A 22524-nucleotide genomic window follows, 5' to 3' on the forward strand; every position below is an offset into this window, starting at 1 on the left:
TCGATATCGTCAGCCAAATTATTATACATCAGTTGTCATCAACGCACTAAAAACAACCTTACACAATATTACACAACACTCAACAACATAACAAATGCAAGAACCCGCACAAGGTGGCTTCACCAACGCCTGACTTACCACAAAGGCCCACCGCAGACGACTCGCGGTGCCACCTATGGCAGACCCTTTGCTAGAGACAACCATTCGCGCTACCAGCCAAAGAGGACCGCTTATATCTCGGGCGCCGCATGCCAGGCCTGCCGCCAGGTGTCACTGCCAGCGCTACATACTAACCATGATGGTGATGGTGGTCATAATATACACTCGTGAGCACAACGCCCCCTACCGCACGGTAGTTGTGAACGCGAAATGCGGCCTATTCGCGAGACATGTGCGCTATGAGGCACAAATAACTTTACAGGGGATGTTAGTACCCCCACAGTAGTCAATCACTACGCAAAGGTCCTTTGGGGGCTATTGTACTCTGGGGGACCAGTGTAAATGTGGACTCTCAGGAGCTTGTTCATTCGGTTACAGGATTGTTTGCCAGGCCTTGCATGGAAACCTCGCACGGCTTAAAGAGTTTAGGAGTCTTGATGAGGTGTTGGCAATGTTAAAAACAATGGCAGAATTCTGTGCTGACTTTTGTTCTTCATTCGGTACAGTAGCTTTGAAGTACGAGTTCTATATATTGGATGAACTGCTTCCAATTCTCCACTGCTCATTTTAACAGTACAAGCCACTCACATGGTGGCAGGTGGTCCATCCCCAGCATTGGGTTCTGCACGACTCAATGTTTCATCAGTGTTTGGAAGTGTAAACTGCCATATCTAGACGGTTATTACGGTCAACCAAGCAATGCAGGGCGTTGGCTAGCAGCCGCATCCATATCTAGTGTAGTTCGATCATGTTGTAATTAGATTCATTTATGGGACTTGCTAGTGCTTGTCTCATCACTGTTATTGCCATCAGGGTGTCTATGAATCTGAAAAACCTGGCCAGTTCATGGAAACTGACAGCAGTTCTGTGCGGCCGTCAGAAAAATAAGCATTACCATTGACCAAACTTGAAAAGTCGCACTTCCAACTGCAACTACAGTGAGCTGCTGGAAGAGGTGTGCAAAAAGGGGGGGGGGGGGGGGCAGTGCATAACTGTTGCTTCTTAGTGTAAACACGAAAGGATACACCGACCCATGGAACACAAACAAAGTGTACTGACGTTTCGGCACCCGATATGGGAGAGAGCCTTGTTCACAATAGAAGCCATCAGAAAGGCACAGCGTACTTAAGTACACCTAATTACATGATGTAGCCAGCGATGGTACATTATCAGAAGCATCCCATCACACTCCTTTACAGCGTATGTACAGTCGTCTGTATCTGGATTCCAGGTGCAGGCATGATGCAAGCTTCTTTGAAGTGTGGAGCATTTTATAGTCGCACTTACTCTGAAATCCAGTGTTGGTGGTATCTACACCTCTACTGTGCATGCTTGTGTCTTGTGCCGCATGCTCGCGCCTCGTGCCAACTTGTGCACAGGGGTTTTATTTTGGCCAGACATACACATTTACAGCACGCGCTTGGAACATTCTAAGTGCGTCTGGTAAATATGTTTACTTATTTTATATGGAGCACCGGATTTTTTTTACCACGTGAGGGTTAGTTTCCAGTGCACAGAGTTTTCCAAGCAGACGAGGTGGTCATGGAATTTGCTTTTAATCTTCATGGAAAACCTGGTGAAGTCAGGGAATTTAGAAATATCAAATTGGTAGACACCCTGGTATCGGTGTCCCCTCAAAAGTGGCACCAACACGAGTAACTGTGAACTAGTAAGCAACACAGCGAAAGCTCGATAATTTGTACCAGCTGGTAACGCGCATGGTCAGTCACCAAATGGCAGTGTGTGTTTACAAGCACAAATGTGATTCTTCTGACGTGTGCCATCGCCACCAATAAACAAATACAGTACCACAGTAGGTGTTGCCTGAAGTACCCGCCAGAAAGTATTTTCTTTCTTTTTGGCAAAGTGTAAGGAAGCTACTTCAGGTGGCACTCTCGCACTATCGTTTCATAGCGTGCAGTGGTGATTTCAAGAAGTATTCTGCTTTTATTTTTATTTTCAACTACTTTTGACTTTCATGCATGGGTGGCGTCGCAATTGCCTTGAACGAAAGACGCTTGGCTAAAACCAACTACGCACGTTGCACTCCGGTAATGTTGATCGTTTGAGTGGAATGGGGCCTCATTATTGGTCAACTAAAAGCGCCTAATGTCTTGGATATGGGGTGCGAGCCCATGAAATCGAACGATTGGTACCATTCAGCGCACGAAACTTTGGTCATGATAATGCGCATAATGGTGAATTTCTGCAATGGCGCTTCTTTTTAGTAGCTCTTTATCACGTTCATTTTGTTGGCAGTGTGGGTTTTCTGATGTCAATTTTTGGAAATTTGAATGCTTGCAAGCACACCCTGTCGCATTCGTCGATTCTCGGAACACGTGAGACTGCATGCTCAACATGCTCTGCGCCAGTGTTGGTAATGCATGAAGAAGTTTGTTTCGTCTGTAGTGGGGATATTTGCCACTTCGGTGTTGTGTACCTTATCAGTGGTCCTATAGTCAAAATTAAAATTGTCAGAAATTTTACCCCGTGTAACAGGCGCACCTCGAACTTGGAGCCAAATTTCTTGGGGAAAAAAATGCATCTATTATGCGAGTAAATACGGTAATAGCCAGCCATGGAAGCAAACTCTACAGTTTCGTCAGAGGATAATTATAGGAAGCAGATAGTGCACTGAGGAGGTGACAGACATCAACATCAATGGCAAATTGTGTGCTATTCTGACTCTCATGTAGATAAGGAACACAAAGTCGTAATCATATTCACCTTGAATGTGATTTACTGCAAATGATGTTACATATGTCATGTGGCAGGGGCGTAAGGTATCCGCGTGTTAGAATACCAGGCTTTCTTCCAGTGCACATCAAGCAAATTACTTTCGATACTTTTGAAAAGGGACTGAAAAAATAAACCATTGTTAGTGAAGATAAACAAGGTATTAAAGGATGCACAGAACTGTTCTGGCTAGTTCATCCTGTATTTGTCCTATTTGACAAAATGAACCAAAGAAGAAAATAACAAGGATGTGTTGGTATAATCAGCTGTTTCTCAGGTAGGGCTTTCGTGGTGTGATAATTGGTTACTTTTTCTTTTTATGCTTCTTCAATGTCTGACAGGTGTCAAACTATTTTTTATTCTTGCATTATGGCTTTTTTTTTTTCACACTCTTGTTATGGTTGGTTTTCACCTGGTCTGGCAGTATTTTTTGTGCTACTTTATAACCTCCTTCAAAATCTTGACAAATTTCGCTGACATTTTATAGTTTGAAAATGTTGTTGTGGCATGGTGTTGCCATGATACTAAGTGTAATGGTAGCTTTCTATTGAAAAGGTCACATTGCTTTATATTTTTCGGCAGATACCTGGAAGAGGCTTGAAAATGTTGTTGTGGCATGGTGTTGCCATGATACTTAGTGTAATATGGTAGCTTTCTATTGAAAAGGTCACATTGCTTTATATTTTTCGGCAGATACCTGGAAGAGGCTGTTCTCAGCTTGGACAAAGAAAATGTTGTGACCAAGGAACATGTACAAGTCATCCTGACGCAGCTGTGCCAAAAGGTCGAGATGTTCCTCACAGGAGCCCCTGCCCATGACAAGGGACGAATGGCTAAACGCTTGCTCATGGTCACTCAGAGCTGCCTTGCCGGCTAGCTTCCAGTCACCGTGTGTGGCATCTTGGAAAATGTGTGGCCGAGCTGCTATAAAATTTTTGTAGTTTGCTGTTCTTGGCACATTAAAGTTTGGTGTTTGTTGCGGTACTGGGCAGGTGCTATGAGTGCACAGATTACTGCGGGCTAGAACGATGGAAGCGTGCACGAGAAGTGTAGTTGCCCATGTGCACAGATTTGGCTCTGGTGCAGTATAATGTTGTTAAGGGTGTTTTGGGGGACCACCCATTGTTTAAAACCTGTTGTCTCCCTTTTTTTCGTTTCTGATTTTTTTTTTTTTTTTTTCACTGGTAAGGAGGGAGGAGAAAAGCTCTTGTTTTCAAAACATCAAACTTTCCTTAGCATAAATTCAATAGCAGTCTATGCATTATTTATTACTTGCAATAACCAAGACTGTGTGTATTGATGTTTATTTTCATAGTTTTTTCTTCATGTGCTTTTTGTACCAATTTTCTAAACATTTTGAAAGAAAGTAAAAGGTTAAACAATATTCTACTGCTCCCCTTTCAAGAACAGTGAGGCAGAATGCAGGTGTATGATGTACCTGGTTTTAATCAACGTTGGACCTTTAACAGGCTCTGTGCTGCACAGCACATAAATATTGCCCTCCATTTAATTGCCCAATTTTCACCTCTTAGCACAGCATTTCTCTTCCCTCCCTCTTCCTTCAAGTTTCCACATAGAGCATAATGTGTCGTCCTTTTTTTTTTAGTTCAAATTTTAAGAACTGTTGATATCACTTTTACCTCACTGTAATGTTTTTGCATTTCATTTGACACTCTTCCTGTATTGTTCACTAAGTGATTTGTTTTGTAGATTGCAGAGAAATAAAGGCTTTCTATTTATTCAATAGCTTAGTGTTGACTCAGTGACTTGGCAAATTGTGCCTTTATTTCCCGACAAGTCTGTTTCTCCTCCAAGTGGTGGCATTAAATACTGATTGTGGGATCACTGAAATGGCAAACTCCGGTCACCGGGGCCTCGCGTAAACCATGTTATTCTCATGATTCTCGCACATCCTTTAGTGACTAGTGTTTATAGTACCCATGGTGGTGAGAATAGTGGCAAATCATCAGATTTAAGAAAGCTTGCCAAAGCAGACTAGACCACCACTGATAATTGGGGCAGCATGTTTTACTTCTTGGCTACACCATACCTGCCAACTCTTCCGATTTTTCCGTAAAATATACGAATTTCGGCCACAGTTAAGATTTTACAAATCTTACCTGAAATTTTACGAACATTTTATTTCTGATAAAAATAAAATTAGAAAAATACAAGGCCTCTGCGATTGGCTATGACGCATTGCCGTAGCTAATTGCAGAGGCCACAAAAACGGCATTGTGCTATATTCTGCCACCGGTAGATACTTGGTGTTATCACATACCTGCCAAGTCTCCTGTATTGTCCAGGAAACTCTCGGATTACAACCGTTTCTTCCGTTTGTACAGTTGCCATAAATATATCCCGGATATCTAAATTTGTGTGCGAGATGCGGCCGCATTGACAAAAGTGCAGGTCAGTCCGTTCCAAGCTTTTTGAGAGGCCACCGCATTTCGTTATAGACACATTTGAGTGGCATTTATCTAAACGTACAGTAGTCTCGGTGATGCAAACTCGCGGCAGATACGAATTCTTTAAATTCTCCAGCCAAATTTATGTGTTTATTGGGCCAATAGTACCAAAACAGTCGAATGAAGGCTGATAGAAAGCAGCGTGCTTAATCTTCAGAAGTACGCGTACGACCAGTGCACGCACTATCTTCCACAGTGCATGTGGTTGTCGTTGCCACAACTGCGGTGGACGAAACCGCGGTAATTCGACACGATCATGTATCACGATCACAGAACTCCGAAAGTGTGCGCGCGGCCAACGCTCGACCAGTCAAAGCAACGCTGCTTTCCGCAAACTTTGTCAGACAAAACTGTGGCAGTTGTGATCATGGATAGCATAAAACGGCTTAGTTTTGAAGGCGCAAGGATTGAAAACAAAACTACCATTTGGCGCAACCGTTGCAGCGATCTACGAGCTCCGAGGACACGTGGCTGACGCAGTGGCAGATGAAAGGCTGTAAAGACATAAAAAAGGCTAGAAGCGTTTCGCCATTCCTGTTCTTAGAATCTAGTAGCGAGCGAAGCCCATGCTTTCGCGGCAGCCAGCTGCACGGTCCCGTCCGTTCACATGTGAAGACATACGCGAGTTGTTTTGACGGAATTGATTTTTTGGCTATAGTTGTTTTGAGGACGCGAAATTTCGGAAGCATTCGCGCTCCCCCTTTGAGACTCTTACCTTAGTGAGAAACTACCCTCGTGTGTTCGGCCACTGCAAGCCATCATGAGACCGCAACACCGATGTTTTCACTTGCATTTAGCAATAAAGTGCTGTTTTGTTGACCTAGCCTGTTTCCGTAGTCACCCGAATGACTGTAGCTATGATGACTCGAGCTACGGGAAGGGGATGGTAATCGTGCATGGTACAGCCACTAAAGATCCCTGCTAAAAATGAGAATCCAACAAGATGCTAGAACACAAGCAAACACCTGGCGTTGATCAGCTGTGGACTCTGAGGGCCCGAATTTTATTCCTGGCCACAGTGGCGGCCTTTCAGTAGCAAAAAAAAAAAAAAGCTGTGTTTAAACTTTAAAAGAACATTAAAACAACCCATGTTGTTGTAATTCACTTAGAATCCCCCACTATAGGGTGCCTCAATCATATTGTGGTTTGGGCACATATATCCCCAGCAACAATTATTGCACCTGACTTGTGCCCACGTTTGGCCCATGCACTCACAGGTGTTCCTCTGTTAAATGGGGGTACATCTTTAGTGTTGGTTGCATTACGGATAACTGAAACATATTGCAGATGAATATTGTGCTCTTTTCTTTTAGTGAGTGTAACAATAGAAACATTTTATTTTCTCAATAAATCTACTTAGTTTATAGACAACGCAATCCAAAGGAGGTATTCAGGCCAGATTGGAAGCGAGTAGTAAAAAATGCAGCTTTGAAATGTTTAGTAGGATCAAACGAGGAAGCATCTGTCGTATTGAGAAAAGCAAGTTATAAAATTCAAGCCAAACCAGAAACCAACTTTGTGTACGGTCGGAGACTTGAGGTAAGTATATCGCGAGATGGTTGTAGGCTGCCATAACTAACCAACTCATTGTACCTTTGGCATACAAGGCAAATATATCAAATGTGGTTGTCACATGTGATTAGTACATGGCTAGTTACAGTGTGGTAATTCTCTGGGAAAATGAATGTTTATAACCGTTTTTGTAGTGTATACAATAATTCTGGCAATAATCATGATTGGCACCAGTCGACATGAAGCTATTTGATTTTGGAGGTTCAACGTCCCAAAACCACCATTTGATTATGAGAGACGCCGTAGTGGAGGGCTCCGGAAATTATTGACCACCTGGGGTTCTTTAACATGCACCCAAATCCGAGTACACGGGCCTAACATTTCCGCCTCCATCGGAAATGCAGCTACCACAGCTGGCATTTAATCCTGCGGGTCAGCAGCCAAGTACCTTAGCCACTACACCACCGTGGCGGGGCACACATGAAGCTATTGCTTTTGTGAATGTGGCATTCAGCGTCATTTGACATCACCCCAACAGCTTAATTTAAAAATGAGAGAAGTGATTGAAGTACAGGTTCTCGAGACTTTCTCGGGGCATTGTGCTAATAGTGCTGGTTATCGAGCCACACTAAAATCCGTAGGCCACAATTCTTGATTGTCAGTTGAACATAATGGACCGTCTCTATTACAGATAGAACAAAGTGATGTGGATGCTCAAATCATTTGATTAAATTGAGAGAAGTTCATAAAAGCAAGGAATGTTTCAGCTCTGAAATTCTAATGCAATGACAGCCGAAAGCTGCTAGGCCACTGTATTTGCCGCCAATCTACTCCTATGCTTGTGTAAAGCCCAGGAGGGTGGCCCTGACCTGATTGATATGTGGGGTTTAACGTCCCAAAACCACCATATGATTATGAGAGACGCCGTAGAGGAGGGCTCCGGAAATTTCGACCACCTGGGGTTCTTTAACGTGCACCCAAATCTGAGTACACGGGCCTACAACATTTCCGCCTCCATCGGAAATGCAGCCGCAGCAGCCGGGATTTCGAACCCACGACGTGCGGGTCAGCAGCCAAGTACCTTAGCCACTAGACCACCGCGGCAGGGTCTGACCTAGGGCGCACCATGTCCAGGTAATGTAAACCAGATAAACTGTTACATAAAGCAGTTACGGGTGAACAGTGTGAAGAGAATGAACTAAGTGATTGTGCGAGCAGGCAGAGCCAGAGTTCCAAGGAGAAAAGCTATTGGGCCATGAGTAGGGCACTAGACGTACGAGGTCAAGTGGAAAAAGCCAATTTTTTCTCAAAACGTCGTTTTTTGATTATGTTAAATGCGCACTTTACTGCCCATCATTTTTCGGCATAGAGCTTCAATCTATGCAGTTTCTTTCAAAAGATACAAGTAAAAACTTAGACCACCCTTCACTTACGAAACCGAATGCCAGTTTTGTGTGCACTATAAGATTAGTTTGGTATGTTGTATTTTGTTGGTTATTTAGCAATCATATAAAGTGTAAACTTGTTACAATACTTAAAAAGCATAGTCAAAGTATCATTTTTAATCATAATTATAAACTACTCACTAAGAGAACTTGTAAAGAAGTACATCTTTTGTTCACACTCAAGGACATGTGAGTCTGTAAACCGTCACACTTGCTTTGTTTGACTTTGTGTCCCCTTTCAATAATGGCAACAGAAGCACATTTGGTATTTTTAAGCTAAGTTGGATCAAGCCTGGCCTCTACACTGGAAAAGCATGCCTTACAAATGTAGAACACAGCAACGTGAAAGCGCCCCATCATGGCACTAATGCTGCAAAACAAGCCTGAAAAAAAAAAAAAAAAGAGTTTCTGCTCAAGAAAAGCAACACGGTAGTAAGGTCCACGATAGAACTGGCTACAAATATTGAGAATTTTAGCTCTCCTGATCAACTTGCGTAGGCACTGCAGCTGTTTCAAACCTTTTTCTAATTTTTTAAACGTATTTCTGCCATATTACCGTGCGCGAACAATCGCAACTTATTTGCTAATAATCATTCTTCATTTAAACTTGGCACACTTGCTTATCACATAGGTAGGCGATGCAATTAACCTCAATAAAAAAGATTGTGCTAGTGCGTGGTGGTCAAGTGGCTAAGGCTGCTGACCCACAGGTCGCGGGATCGCATCCCAGCTGCAGCAGCTGCGTTTTCAATGAAGGAGAAAATGCTGTAGGCCCGTGTGCTCAGATTTAGGCGCACGTTAAAGAATCCCAGGTGGTCGAAATTTCCGGAGGGCTTCACTATGGTGTCTCTTATAATCATACGGTGGTTTGGGGACATTAAACCCGACATATCAATCTTCATCAGGTATCATTCATTTTGGTTTATTGCACAGACCAAAAGCTTTTTTGTATTTCCCTGCAAAAAAGTAGATCTTTTCAATGAGTGGAACTTGAGTTGGGAGTGCTTACATAAAGCATAATTTAATTTTATTTTTGATATGAAAAAAAGTAGAACAAGACATATGACTGCACACATGTTCCTAAAAATACGTGTTTTACATTGCAGAGTAATAATCTCTAGTGAATATCGCTTTTAAAAATATTTTCCGTCACTTGGTCTCATACCTTAATGAGATAGCGTTAGAGCAAACACACAGAAAAGCCATTCTCTGCAAAACAGAAAGAAAATCCCGTTTTTATTCTTTTGTTATTTCTGCAAAAACCTAATCATTGAGTTCGGTTTGATGGCCATGCTAGTTTCCAACAAGAGATAACACCGAGCCCTGTGGGTACTTTGAATTAGAAAAACGTGTGAGCATCTTCACCCAAGTACAAAAGCACAAAAAAGAAAAGTTTCGCATAAAAACGTACGTGCCTTACTTCACACTGATGCAAATCAGTATCATGGAAAGGTCATTTAACGACCTTAAATGGGACAAAAGATCGGTGCTGCCGGGCGCTTTGTACATTTTTATTCGTTACTACTCTTCTATCTTGACGAATCCATGCTTCACGTTTCTTTTTCTGAAAAAAAAAAAAAAAAGCCGTAATACAGGGATGAGAAAACGCTATTTCATGCAACACTGCGAGAGAGCGCGGCTAAGCGGTGTATAACTTACTGATAGGTTTTCCATCCTTCCATGTAGCCATTTTAATGGTAGATTCAGAGGAAGCCGCTGATGCCATTAGACTTGCGTCTTTCTTCACAGAGTTCCTAACTGCTCTTGCAGCTATTGATGAAAACTGTAGGTAACTGTAAATTCAATTCAAATTGAGTTAACAACCTTCAGTCATGCATATGCTCGGGCACATGTCCAAGGGCAAAATGGTCACTGCCGTCGGCACTTGAAATAAAACCACTTACGTGAGGCCGGCTACTCTCCAGTAGGTCATTTTAATGGCGTCTAACTCTGCTGGCTGATTCTTCAAAGCAAACGCGAGCGCGTTCTGGCAATCCCAGCAAAGCTAGTACCCCTAGCACCTAACCACAGAGCGACGTAAAAATGTGGTCAGCGCTGGATGGATAGATGTGGCTGTATTCTTTAGATCGGGCGGCGACTACCGCCACCTAGCCGTAATACTTAGTGAACTAATCATTAGATTTATCTTTTTTTTTTTTTCCTTTAAATAGTGAGGTGGAGGATTCGTACTTTGCAGTGAAGGGTTTAATTTTCACTCGTGCCTTTACTTTAGCCACCAATCAGATAACCTCCTTCTAGTTAAGTCTACCCGCTTAAAGTCTATTTTGCCCTCCCTGTCCCTGAACCCCAATGCTTTGAAAAACTCTGCGCCATCATCCTGAACTATAGGGTGACGCCCTTTACAGAACATGATCAAGTGTTCGGTAGTTTCTTCTTCCTCTCCACATGCACTGCATACTGTGTCTACCCATTCGTATTTGGCCGCATATGTCTTGGTTCGCAATACTCCCGTCCTGGCCTCAAACAGTAGAAAACTACCCCGAGTACTATCATAGATCCTTTCCTTGGCGATTTCCTGCTTAAAAGTTCGATAGATCTCTAGTGCGGACTTCTTAATCATGCCAATTCTCCACATTTCAGTCTCCGTTTCCTTCACTTTCTTCTTGACCGATAGTTCTTTTTGGTTTGGCCACCTGCTGTTTTCTAAGTATTTACCAGTCCATTTCCTGGTTCGCTTCCTTCATTTCGTATCGACATTCTTCATGTACAAGTAGCTGAAAACCTTCCTAGCCCACCGCTCCTCTCCCATTTCTCTCAATCGCTTCTCAAATTTTATCTTGCTGCTAGCTTCCCTGCCCTCAAATGATGTCCATCCCATATCACCTTGTACTCCCTGATTTGGTGTATTCCAGTGAGCTCCTAAAGCAAGCCTACCTAATCCACGTTGCTTAATTTCTAGTCTTGCTTGAACTTCTGATCTCATGCACAAGACCGCATTGCCGAACGTCAGCCCAGGAACCATGACTCCTTTCCATACTCCTCTCACAACATCATAATTATTGTAATTTCACAGTGCCCTATTTTTCATCACTGCTGCATTCCTGTTAGCTTTAGTCGTCACGTATATCTCGTGTTCTCTTAGGTACTCGGTCCCATCCCAGACAACACTCGATGTCCTGAGGTCGTCCTCATATGGTACAATCGTCCTCGCACAATTCTCATTGACCTTAGTACTTACTGAGGACGACACAAGCAGGTTTGCCCCGGAAACGTCTTTTCGAGTGCTTTCTGAGTACAACAATTGGTCCGGAAAAGGTCCTGTTAAGGATCTTTTGGGGATGACAAAAACATTGCACTGAGCACTTAGATATAATTTCTGAAGACTTTTGCACACCAAGTAGATGCATTTCATACGTGAAAACTTTCTCCACAAGTTTGTTTCTTACAGTCATAAAGTTATTGTATATTTCCGCCTCGTTTTTTTTTGCAGAAAATTTTCAAATTATGCGACGCGCTTAATGAGACACACGTAATCAATTGACTTAGGTATCGAACCTGGTATTGCGAAATGTTCATTTGAAACAGTGTGTTCTTAAATGTCACAGCCCTAAATTTGTCATTATACGTCACTGTAGCGCGTAGTAACAAACTAGCAGCTGGCAACCATTGACTATGCGGCACCATTCTAGATAGTCAAGTAGCCAAGCTATTCCAAGCCAACTGACTGTCAAAATGGCCGCGGCGGTCTTGTGACAGAAAGTCATGGAGTGGGAAAAGTGCAGTGAACTAGTGAAGGTCCGTGTCCTTTGTTGTTTGTGTGCATGGTTAGAAGTGAGATATGTGTGAGAGTGTAAGTCGTAGGTGATGACGGTAGGTAAATTGCCGTGTTGATGGGTGCACTGGCCTACTCAACGTTCCGACTGATCATGGATGCATTGGTCACCAGCCGACCGCGGCGAGGTGTGGTTCGAAGCAGCCTGGAACAACAGCCAATCGCGATCAATTGGGCTTCGAAGCAGCCTGGTCCCAACGTGAAAGGATCGACTTCTGCATTTGACACACGGCCCGACCTCGGGCAAGTCAAGTCAACGCCCGTGTCGTGTGTACTGATTGGCTGTCATGCGGAGCCTCTAGCACTAGTGAGTGCATTGGGTGCGATACACGTGGCGATGAGGACACTGTGTCAAACTTTCAAAGAAGATTACAAACGTAGTTGATTGAGCCGTGTTGACTGCCTTGATACTGCTTTTCTTTTTTCAGACTATACGCGGACTCGAGTGCCTGACAAAGCTGTCTATTGTGATTAACTACTGTTAAATAAATAAATTTCAGTTGATAAGCTTTGTTTGTTTTTCTCTAAAAGTCTAGCACTGTCACCTCTCTGCTGATTGATACAGTATATATACTCAAGACCTCGCCGGTGTTTTTCTTTTGATGTATGAAAATGTCATGAAAAGAAGTAAATCCTAAGTAGTATCACTGCCCCCAGTACCGAACCGGCCACGCTATCGTTGTTCTGAAAAGATACTGAAAAAGCCCTACATTGTTGTTTTGAGGATGTGCTGAGGTTGTTATGTGTACGGACAAGGGGACGGGATTAGTGCCTTTCTAGTACCATAAGAGGACATTCTGAGGGCATCGGACTGTCCTCACGGGGGCATACTGAGGATGTTCTGAGGTTGTGTTTGTGTTTTCTGGGATTGCTTATCCATACGCCCAGATATTTGTATCCGCTGCGACGTCACAGCGCCACCATCGAAAACCTCTAGATCGAAAAATCCCCAACAAACCCTCTTCCCAGATAAGATTCTGTACAACTCGCTCTCTTCCTAAGTAAGATTCTCTACGATAAATATATGCTCGCTTGGCGTCTGCGCCGCACAAAAGTGACGTCAATCTAAAATTATTACCTACAGCTATTTAAATGTATAAAGTATTAATGTATATAGCGTTCAATCTACAAAAAATTTTGCTAAGCAGGTGTTTAACAAGTCAATCAGCCTACATGTGTTAATTAAACACATATAATAAGCATCTTAAATACAGGGGACGCCATGGGAGCAGCGGCTGCGAAAGGTAAACAGCGCGAAATGGTAGCTGCTGGAGGTGTGTGTGTGGTGAAAACTCCGACAAAATCGTGGCCATGGCCTAGGCCGCCCCCAAGGAGGACCGAAGACCCTGTGCCCAGTTGAACCTGAAGTTTGGAGCTAGCACGGCCGTCCACCGCGCCGCAGCTTCATCCGACTGTGTGCGCTGTGAAGTTTCTCAGGATGAAGTGCGGATTGTTGTTGTTGGACGTACTACATTTTATAGATTGCAATGCCAAGCGTGGTGTTGCCAAAGGTGAAAGTGTACTTGCTGCCGAGTTTTGCTTGTCGCGAAGGACAAGGTCGACGATGAAAGAAATGATTTTGCACAGTTCACGTCTGACTGACCGGACGCACATGCATAAAACCTCAGTGCGTCTGCAAAGTTTTCTTACGATGGATGGAAACAACTTTATTGCAGTGTTCTTACGAAGCCTGTGATCACCAAAGGCCAAAGCTACTGCATTACCGGCTGTTTTGTTAAGTGCGAACACGTACGGCTGTTCTCATCCGTTGCTACGTAAATGCTCCCGTGCTGTCACAGGCCGTGCGTGTTTTTCAGCAAAGCAGACAAGCTGTTTTGTAGTTAGATGGGCTAACGCCGTCGACACTTGCCCTTGGAGATGTTTATCAAGTGCTGATTGCTTAGATTATTGCGGTGGTACGTCAGTATTTTGAAGCACCCTACCGGTTACCTCGTCAGGTGATTGTACACTGAGCGACACAGAAAATTTTCCTGAGACTACGTTGCAGTGCGCCTTTCTGCCATCAAAACTTTCATAAACCATGGAAATCGATATTCCTGACAGCTGTGCCGGAGAAACCAATGCAGCCAGCTGCATTTGAGTTTTTCATGTCCTTTTGCGTCTCGTCGATTAAGAGCAATTCGCAAAACACTTTATTATAATAAATGTAGTCAAGTCTGCGAGAGTCATGAAACATCTAATATCTAATAAACATCTGGGCCTGTGGACAGGACCACCACTAGCAGCAAGTCAGGCTGACGGGAGGCCAATGAGGAGGCGCAAATGTTAAAACAATACATGCGCAAACAAAAAAAGTACCAAAACTTGCAATGGAGTCTGAACTACCGACATCACCAGTTCTTGATGTGCCGCTCTAACCAACTACACCACCACTGCCAATCAATTCGGAACAATTAACAAGCCGGTTTTGTATTGATGTCACGCTGGACCTAACTAACATTTTCTTTTTTACTTTTACGTTTGGACGTAATATTCACGGCTTCTATCGTTACGTCTAGACGTACCACTAGACATTCTGACTATTCAAACGAAACTCCTAACCGGAAAATGCATGACGTCACTTTCGTGCGGTGCAGCAGCTGTTTTTGTGTGGGCGTGGCTCGTGCGCCGCGTGGCACAGCATTCTCTGCCCAAATAAAATCGTCAAGAAAAAGGCACTTTCTCTTCTTCCGTGAGAAAAGGCTTCGATGGCGTTTTGTTTGCCGCCGCCAGCGATGCGCTGTCGTCGTTTTGATGGCAGCGACGCCTCATGGTGCGGCCGCGAAGCTCAGAACTCGCCACTGGCTTGGTAGGTGTTCTGTGGTATGGTTACGCCGTGCGGTGCGTTTGGCATGGAAGCACTCGTTTGGACACTGACGTCATGACGTCGGCCGCGTCGGCTCAATATCACGTCGTAGGTGTTCTGTGATCACGTCAAGATTCTCGAGGGTTGTCGCCACCTTGAATGTGACGGGAGTTATCAAACGGGTGTGTACTACTGGTGCTGTATTGTCCGCTGTGCATGTTGTGCGTCTAGACGGAAAGAGAGGTGTATGGCAAACTACAGTGTAGGCATTGATCGTGGATATTAGGGCGTTGCGTTTTGAGTGTCTGGTGCGCACTGTAGGTCTTCGGTGCAACTCTGGCGTAGCACAGAACTGATCAAACTGAGCACTGCTGCTGTTGTGAACTTTTGGTCGGTTACGTGCTGAACTGCTACACCATTAATTGGTGATTTTTTTTTTTTTTTTGGAATTTCAACAGCTATGAATGAGAGCAGCCCACCAGATGTCGGCAGCGGTGAGAAAGGAAAAGACCAACTGGTCGAAAACGGCAAGAACAAAGTGCCGATCGAGTGCAAGTATTGTTCGTCGCGGATACTCAACGTTGGAGTGTGCGAGTTGGTCAGTACACAGGTAACTAGTGACTTGTGTTTATCATGTGCATTGCCGGTTCAAATGTTAGTGCAAATGTTAGTGATCTGGTATAATCGTTATCGTAGTATGTTGGAAACCATTGGTGCGTGCCGAATCTTGGATATTGGTTTGGTCATGAGAGAGCCTGGCAACAAAACATACCATTGACCGCGCCCTTCACTAACAGTGAACGATTTTTATGAAAATATTGAGGAATATTGTTTTATGCTGTTTTAACTTTCTAAGCGAACGTAGAAGCGTACATTCGTAAGTGGTGGTAAGCGGTCATATGGTGGTTTTGGGACGTTAAGCCCCGACAGTTATTAATATTACATTCGTAAGTGATCTTAAGTGCTGCAGATGTAAAAAACCTACCCAGTCTAGCTTAGCTTGGTTATTTAATTTAAAAAATGTTGCGCTCACCATATTTAATGAGTTTGTAACAGTATTTTAATTTTGAAAGAATGGTGTCATACAATAGTACTGTGCTCAGTGCCATGCTCATTAACATTCTCATTGATTTTAAAGAACAAAGTGCCCTTAAATACCCCACGTTTCATTCATTCATTCATAGTGATGGTCTTATTCTGGCGGTATTGATGCCTTCTGATCGTATACGTAGGATTGTTGGACATCTGCCACCTCGTAAAAAAAATCACGTGCTGCAGGACGCCAGCAGGCAAGAAAGTGACAGCAAGTGTTCCATACTTGCTGTCACAGCTATGAGGGGCACTGGCCAACGCAGCCAGGTGCTGTATTGAATAAAGTGTACAAGAGCACATCCGTTGCCATAGCTCAATATGCATCGTGCATTAACATTTTGTCTAACAAAAAAAATGAACCTCTAAATTTATCTTCTTTCACTTATTGATTAAGGTTTGTATTTTTATATTTTGTTTCGTAGTCGCAAAACCTCGCACATTGAATCACCTGGCAACAAGACTTAGTACTGCATGAATGAGTTTCTCAAGTTTCCTGTATGTATCTAGTATGTATATGCATTTGTTTAGACTTGCCATAATTCATGCATCAAATTACAATCTGTATGCTATCAGGCAACCTCGCTTTATTTCATGCTTATTAATAAAATGAGTTGATGCTAAAAAGTAATGCAGTCTTTGCAGCAGTAGTCAAACAACCCCACTCCGCAGTGCATGCATGCCTGCCCAGCAAAATTGCAGCGTATGAACATGAACTACCATCGCACTTACCTACTGCTGTTAGGAGCATGTGGATGACTGCGTTGGGACTTCAAAATGAAAAGTTGTGATAAATTTTTTTTGGCATTTCCTGCATTACCACTCTATGATTAGACACTGACTAGTAATATTTCTACTGTATTAAATAAAGGTGCCATATAAATTTAGTCCCTTAAAAGGAACTCAGAAAGCAAATAATTTATGCCAGAATAAATTATAAATGTTCGGAAATGTCTAAAACTGTATTATCAACAGCAGTGCTCTACTATTGGAGAAATTGCAGTGTATGGACAGCACTGTATGCGCCATGACAGATATTTTGAAATGATCTCAATGATGTCAAAGTGCCCGACTAAAATTAACCACTAGTAATCAAACCTGCTGCAGTGAAAGAAGACACTTTTATGCATTACATCAGACAATAAAATCCTGCTTGTCCGTTTCTGTTTGAATTCATTGAAAAAAAAAAAAAAAAGGCCTGGTGTTACTATGGAGAATAGCGAGAGTGGTTTAAAATTTTCGTTTTCGGCTAGATAGGCGGTGCCATTTAGCGGGGTTCACTTGAACTAAGCAAGCAGATAATTTTTCAACGGTCGTTGTTGCCGCTGTGACTCCCGCTTCTCTAGCCCTGCTGCTGCTAGTGTCGGCGGCCACACAGTAAAGGCAGGTAACGTTGGGCAAGGCAACTGCTACGTCATGAGCAGAGTCCGTAGGCTCCATGTATCAAAATCCGGATGTGCCATCGGCCAAAATGTTGGAAGTGTGGAGGTGGTCACGCCACCTGTGTACTAGGAAGCTAACTTGTAAATGCATTATTTTGTGCTTTTGCATTGTCGTTTCCAGACGGCGCGACAGTCTGCTTATTCCTGCAGGATCAGCCAATTGCATGTCCAGGTTTTGGAACGCAGGTTCGCTACTGGTATGATTGAATAACTTTGCTCAGGAGCTCCATTTTCGGGCATTTCAGTGTGCTAACGCAATGTAAACCACTAAAACATGGCTTTATTTCAAAATAAGCATTTTCTTGGCACGAAAGTTGCACTAGAAGGTTTCGGGACAGTCATTTCAACTTAATATTGACCTTTAATGCCCTTAAACTAATGCAGTATTAACTAGAAAGTTTCAAAAAGACCTTTGTGGCTAACTGAAAGACATTGAGATAATTCGTTAGTTGGCAGGTGTTCCAAACATGCCCACAGTTTGCACATCCCCGCAGGGGTGCCTGCGCAAGTAGGCGTTTGGTGTATAGCGACACCACGGACCCGAGCTAACGGGGGAGTTTTGACTCCCTCCCACGCCTAGCCGTGTGTGGCTTTGTCGTGTCCGGGGAAAAGGGTATCCTGGGGGTTGAGCTGACGCTGGGTGATTGGACCTTTAAGGCCCCCCTGGCAGAGGCAACACACCCCTTTGGCCCCGGCTTCACGTAGACGGCACCCCTGGGCTGACCCACCCAGAGGAAATCGGCAGTCGCCTTTTCCTTTCTCTCTCTCCCTACATCTTTGTCTTTATCTCTCACTTATCTGTCCTGTCCTCTAGTCTCTTCCGTTTACTTCCAAACTTCCTGGCGGCTAGGGTTAACCCTGTGCAAATAGCCTACCTTGGCCTAGGCGCATTGGGTTATAGTGGCGTTGTACGGCTGGCGTCTGCAGGTTTCAGGATCCGCAAACTTGTAGCGTCCCCTCGTTGGGCTCCGTGGTGGGTGGCCGCCAACGCTGCTGAACAAAAATAAGACAGGTATGCATGGAGCATTCCCCCTACTGTCTGGTCGTACCGGCTTAAAGCGGGTACGCACCGAGGATATAAATTTTTTCAACCAGCCAAAAGAAACCTTTCCCAACTTCCATATCATTCACTGCGAGAAAACTGGAAAGCAAGCCAGGACCGTATCTCCATTCGTGGTTGCCAGGTGTCTTACTGAAACTCTCGGGGCTGGATACAAAGTAACCAAAATGGCTAGCGGAGACCTTCTCCTCGAAATTCGGGACAAAGAACAATTTGTAAAGCTAGACAGCCTCTCAACATTTGGTGACGTACCGATAACCGTAACACCACACAGATCTATGAACATAACTTGCGGAGTGGTATCTGACGCAGACTTACTTGACCTGATTGAAACTGAACTTTTGGAGGGGTGGAAGAGCCAAAATGTCACTAATGTACAGAGAATTATCATCAGAAGAGATAATAAGGAAACACCGACAAAACACTTAATACTCGCGTTTGCATCCAGTAAACTACCAGAATCTATTCAAACAGGGTACACGAAGACATCTATTAGGCCGTATATACCAAACCCTCGTCGTTGCTTCCAATGCCAGAGGTATGGCCATGGCTCTAAAACCTGTCGTGGTCGCCAGACTTGTGCACAATGTGGAGTCCTAGGCCACGTGTCTGAGAATTGCAAACAACCGCCACACTGTGTAAACTGCGAAGGAAACCATGCCGCATATTCACGCTCCTGCACATACTGGAAAAAAGAAAAAGAAATAATTACATTGAAGGTGAAGGAGAACATTACGTTCGAAGAGTCGCCCTATTCTATGGACCTACATACGCTGATGCGGCACGTCAGGGGGCACCGCCGCACCCGCCCTCGCCACTCCTTCGGCCCGCGCATACCGAGCCGGTGGTTGTGGCACCTGCCCCCAAAGCGGCTGTAGCCCAGGCTACACCGCCTACTCCCAAACAGAGACTGGAGACTTCAGAGTCCTCGGGTCTCGAGGCCTCACCTCACCAGGCGAGGCCCGAAATTCGAACTAACAGCCCGCATGTGCGGGCATCTAGTGCCTCCGAGGAGGCAATGGATACGTCGGTACCCTTGGTGCGGAAAGAGCGGCGTGGCTCCTTGGAGCGCGCCAAGAAAACAAAAAAGCGGATAACAGGGCCTGGTGACGGCCCTGTTAAGTGAACTCAAACTCCCTGTCTAAACAGCCACTCACTTTTCGTACACACAGCACTATTTTACATTCACCATGAACACTCATATTATACAATGGAATGTCAGGGGCCTTCTCAGAAACCTTGACAGCATCCAAAAACTCTTACACGAACACTCACCAAAAGTGCTGTGTGTACAAGAAACACACCTTAATTCAAAACACATAAATTTTCTTCGTAAATACGTTATTTTTTGAAAGGACTGTGATGATGCCATGACATCATCCGGAGGTGTTGCCATCATAGTGAATCAAGGAATTGCATGTACACACTTACAACTCCAAACATCCCTTGAGGCGGTGGCTGTTCGAGCGGTTCTTTTTGATAAACTGATTACAATCTGCACTATTTACATTCCTCCTAGCTATCAGCTGCAAAAACGTGATTTACACTCTTTAATTGATGAACTTCCAGAGCCTTATGTTCTCCTTGAAGACTTTAATGCGCATAGCAGGCTATGGGGTGACTCTCGGTATGATGCACGAGGTCGACTGATTGAACAGTTCCTTCTCTCGTCGAGCGAGTGTCTCCTAAATCGAAAAGAACCAACCTATTATAATCTTGCTAATAACACCTACTCCTCCATAGACCTAAGCATAGTATCTCCATCTCTTGTGCCTCTACTCCAGTGGAAAGTCATCAGTAATCTGTACGGAGCCCCGCCGCGGTGGTCTAGTGGCTAAGGTACTCGGCTGCTGACCCGCAGGTCGCAGGTTCGATTATCGGCTGCGGCGGCTGCATTTCCGATGGAGGTGGAAATGTTGTAGGCCCGTGTACTCAGATTTGGGTGCACGTTAAAGAACCCCAGGTGGTCAAAATTTCCGGAGCCCTCCACTACGGCGTCTCTCATAATCATATAGTGGTTTTGGGACGTTAAACCCCACAAATCAATCAAGTAATCTGTACGGAAGTGACCACTTCCCCATAGTTTTGAGCACAACTACAGTAACTGAGTGTCCACCACGTGTTCCCAAGTGGCTCATAAACAGAGCCGACTGGGAACAGTTTTATACCATCGCTCGTCTAGGTTGGAATGACATGTGTACTTTGAACATTGATGTTGCTGTCAACTACTTCATAGCAATTTTGATTGATGCTGCAACAAAATGCATCCCACAAACAAATGCACACCCTGGAAAACGGCGTGTGCCATGGTGGAACTCTGAATGCCGAAACGCGTGCAAACAGCAAAACAGAGCTTGGAGGTTGCTTCGGAACTCACCGACAGCCAAAAATCTTGACACCTTCAAGAAAATAAAGTCTCAAGGCAGGAGAACGCGTCGGCAGGCCAGAAGAGAAAGTTGGCAGAAGTTTTTGTCAGGGATCAATTCATACACACAGGAGGCTAAAGTCTGGAACATGGTCGGTAGGATAGCAGGAAAACAAGTACACACACTTTTACTCGTAAACACTCAGGGTGATACCTTGGAAGATCAGGCAAACTTCCTCGGTGCACACTTCGAACAGGTGTCCAGCTCGTCCCACTATACTGACACTTTCCAAAAATATAGAACAAGAATAGAAAAGCAGAAACTCGAACATAAATGCACTAGATACAAGACATATAACCAAGCTTTCAGTCTAGCTGAGCTGCGAACGTCTCTAAACTCCTGCAGTACTTCTGCCCCAGGTTCTGACCGTGTGGTGTATGAAATGTTAAAAAACCTACCAATCGAAACACGAAAAACCTTACTTTGTTTGTACAATGCTATCTGGTTTTCTGGCACTATCCCTACCTCCTGGAAAGAGGCTATTATTATTCCCATTTTGAAAGAGGGCAAGGACCCTTCTTTAGCTTCGAATTATAGGCCTATTGCACTTACAAGCTGCTTGTGCAAAGTCTTCGAAAAAATGATAAACTGCCGACTTGTACATTTCCTTGAAACAAACAATTTGCTTGACCCATTTCAGTGCGGGTTTCGAGAGAGTAGATCCACCACAGACCACCTTGTTCGTATCGAGGCACAGATCAGAGACGGCTTCGTCCATAAACAATATTTTCTCTCTGTGTTCCTCGATATCGAAAAGGCTTATGATACAACATGGCGTTTTGGAATTCTGAGAGACCTGTCCCACCTTGGCGTGCGCGGAATAATGTTTCACATAATCGAAAGTTGCCTGTCAAACCGGACATTCCGTCCGAGTGGGCACGGTTCTTTCCTAAACATTTGTCCAGGAAACAGGCGTGCCACAAGGTGGTGTACTTAGCTGCACACTTTTTCTCATCAAAATGAATTCCTTGCGCTTGTCCATCTCTCGCAATATGTTTTATTGTACCTATGTCGATGACGTCCAGCTTGGCTTTATATCTTGCAATCTGGCAATGTGTGAGCGGCAGGTTCAGTAGGTTTAAACAAGGTCTCCAAACGGGCAGAGGAAAACGGATTCCGACTCAACCCACAAAAAAAGCACGTGTGTCTTGTTCTCCCGAAAGAGAGGCATGCACTCAGAACCCGACATTGAACTGAATGGTCAACGTCTGTCTGTTAATGCGGAGCATAAATTCTTAGGATTAATCTTGGACAACAAGTTGACCTTGTACCGCACATCAAGTATTTAAAAACAAAATGTTTAAAAGCCATGAATGTTTTAAAAGTGTTGTCACGTACTAGGTGGGGTAGTGACAGGCAATGTCTCATGAACCTGTATAGAAGCCTCATTTGCACCCGCTTAGATTATGGGGCCGTTGTTTATCAGTCTGCGACTCAAAGTGCTTTGAAGATGCTGGACCCCGTGCACCATTTGGGCATCCGCCTTTCTACGGGTGCTTTTCGTACCAGCCCCATAGAAAGCCTTTACGTTGAGTCAAATGAGTGGTCGCTTCATCTGCAGAGAACTTACATGTCCTTTGTATATTTC

The 22524-nt window shown here is 44.1% G+C and overlaps 3 protein-coding genes across 5 annotated transcripts in view; 2 read left to right on the forward strand and 1 right to left on the reverse strand.

Annotated features, from left to right (window-relative positions):
- The window catches only part of LOC119176980 (enhancer of mRNA-decapping protein 4), a 311927-nt gene extending 308048 nt beyond the window's left edge, over window positions 1-3879 (forward strand). For all 3 annotated transcript variants that reach the window (XM_075884808.1, XM_075884809.1, XM_075884810.1), the window contains one exon: window positions 3589-3879. In XM_075884808.1, coding sequence (XP_075740923.1) covers window positions 3589-3772 — 184 coding nt within the window. In that variant the 3' untranslated portion in view covers window positions 3773-3879. The remainder of the gene's footprint in view (window positions 1-3588) is intronic.
- Window positions 3880-9810: 5931 nt separating this feature from the next.
- LOC119177273 (protein stunted-like) lies at window positions 9811-10384 on the reverse strand. Its single transcript, XM_075884811.1, has 3 exons — window positions 10225-10384; window positions 9980-10113; window positions 9811-9884 (listed from the first exon to the last, which is right to left on the reverse strand). Exons 1-3 carry the CDS (start codon window positions 10251-10253, stop codon window positions 9871-9873), a joined length of 177 nt encoding a protein of 58 aa, XP_075740926.1. The 5' UTR covers window positions 10254-10384; the 3' UTR covers window positions 9811-9870.
- A 4550-nt stretch (window positions 10385-14934) lies between these two features.
- Window positions 14935-22524, forward strand: part of strat (RAB interacting factor STRAT) — a 29602-nt gene continuing 22012 nt past the window's right edge. Inside the window, exons 1-2 of the mRNA XM_037428718.2 lie at window positions 14935-15101; window positions 15378-15529. Of these exons, the coding sequence (XP_037284615.1) occupies window positions 15380-15529 (150 nt within the window). The 5' untranslated portion in view covers window positions 14935-15101; window positions 15378-15379. The remainder of the gene's footprint in view (window positions 15102-15377; window positions 15530-22524) is intronic.

The sequence above is a fragment of the Rhipicephalus microplus genome, unplaced genomic scaffold (genome assembly GCF_043290135.1).
Source record: "Rhipicephalus microplus isolate Deutch F79 unplaced genomic scaffold, USDA_Rmic scaffold_48, whole genome shotgun sequence".
Taxonomy (NCBI): Eukaryota; Metazoa; Arthropoda; class Arachnida; order Ixodida; family Ixodidae; genus Rhipicephalus; species Rhipicephalus microplus.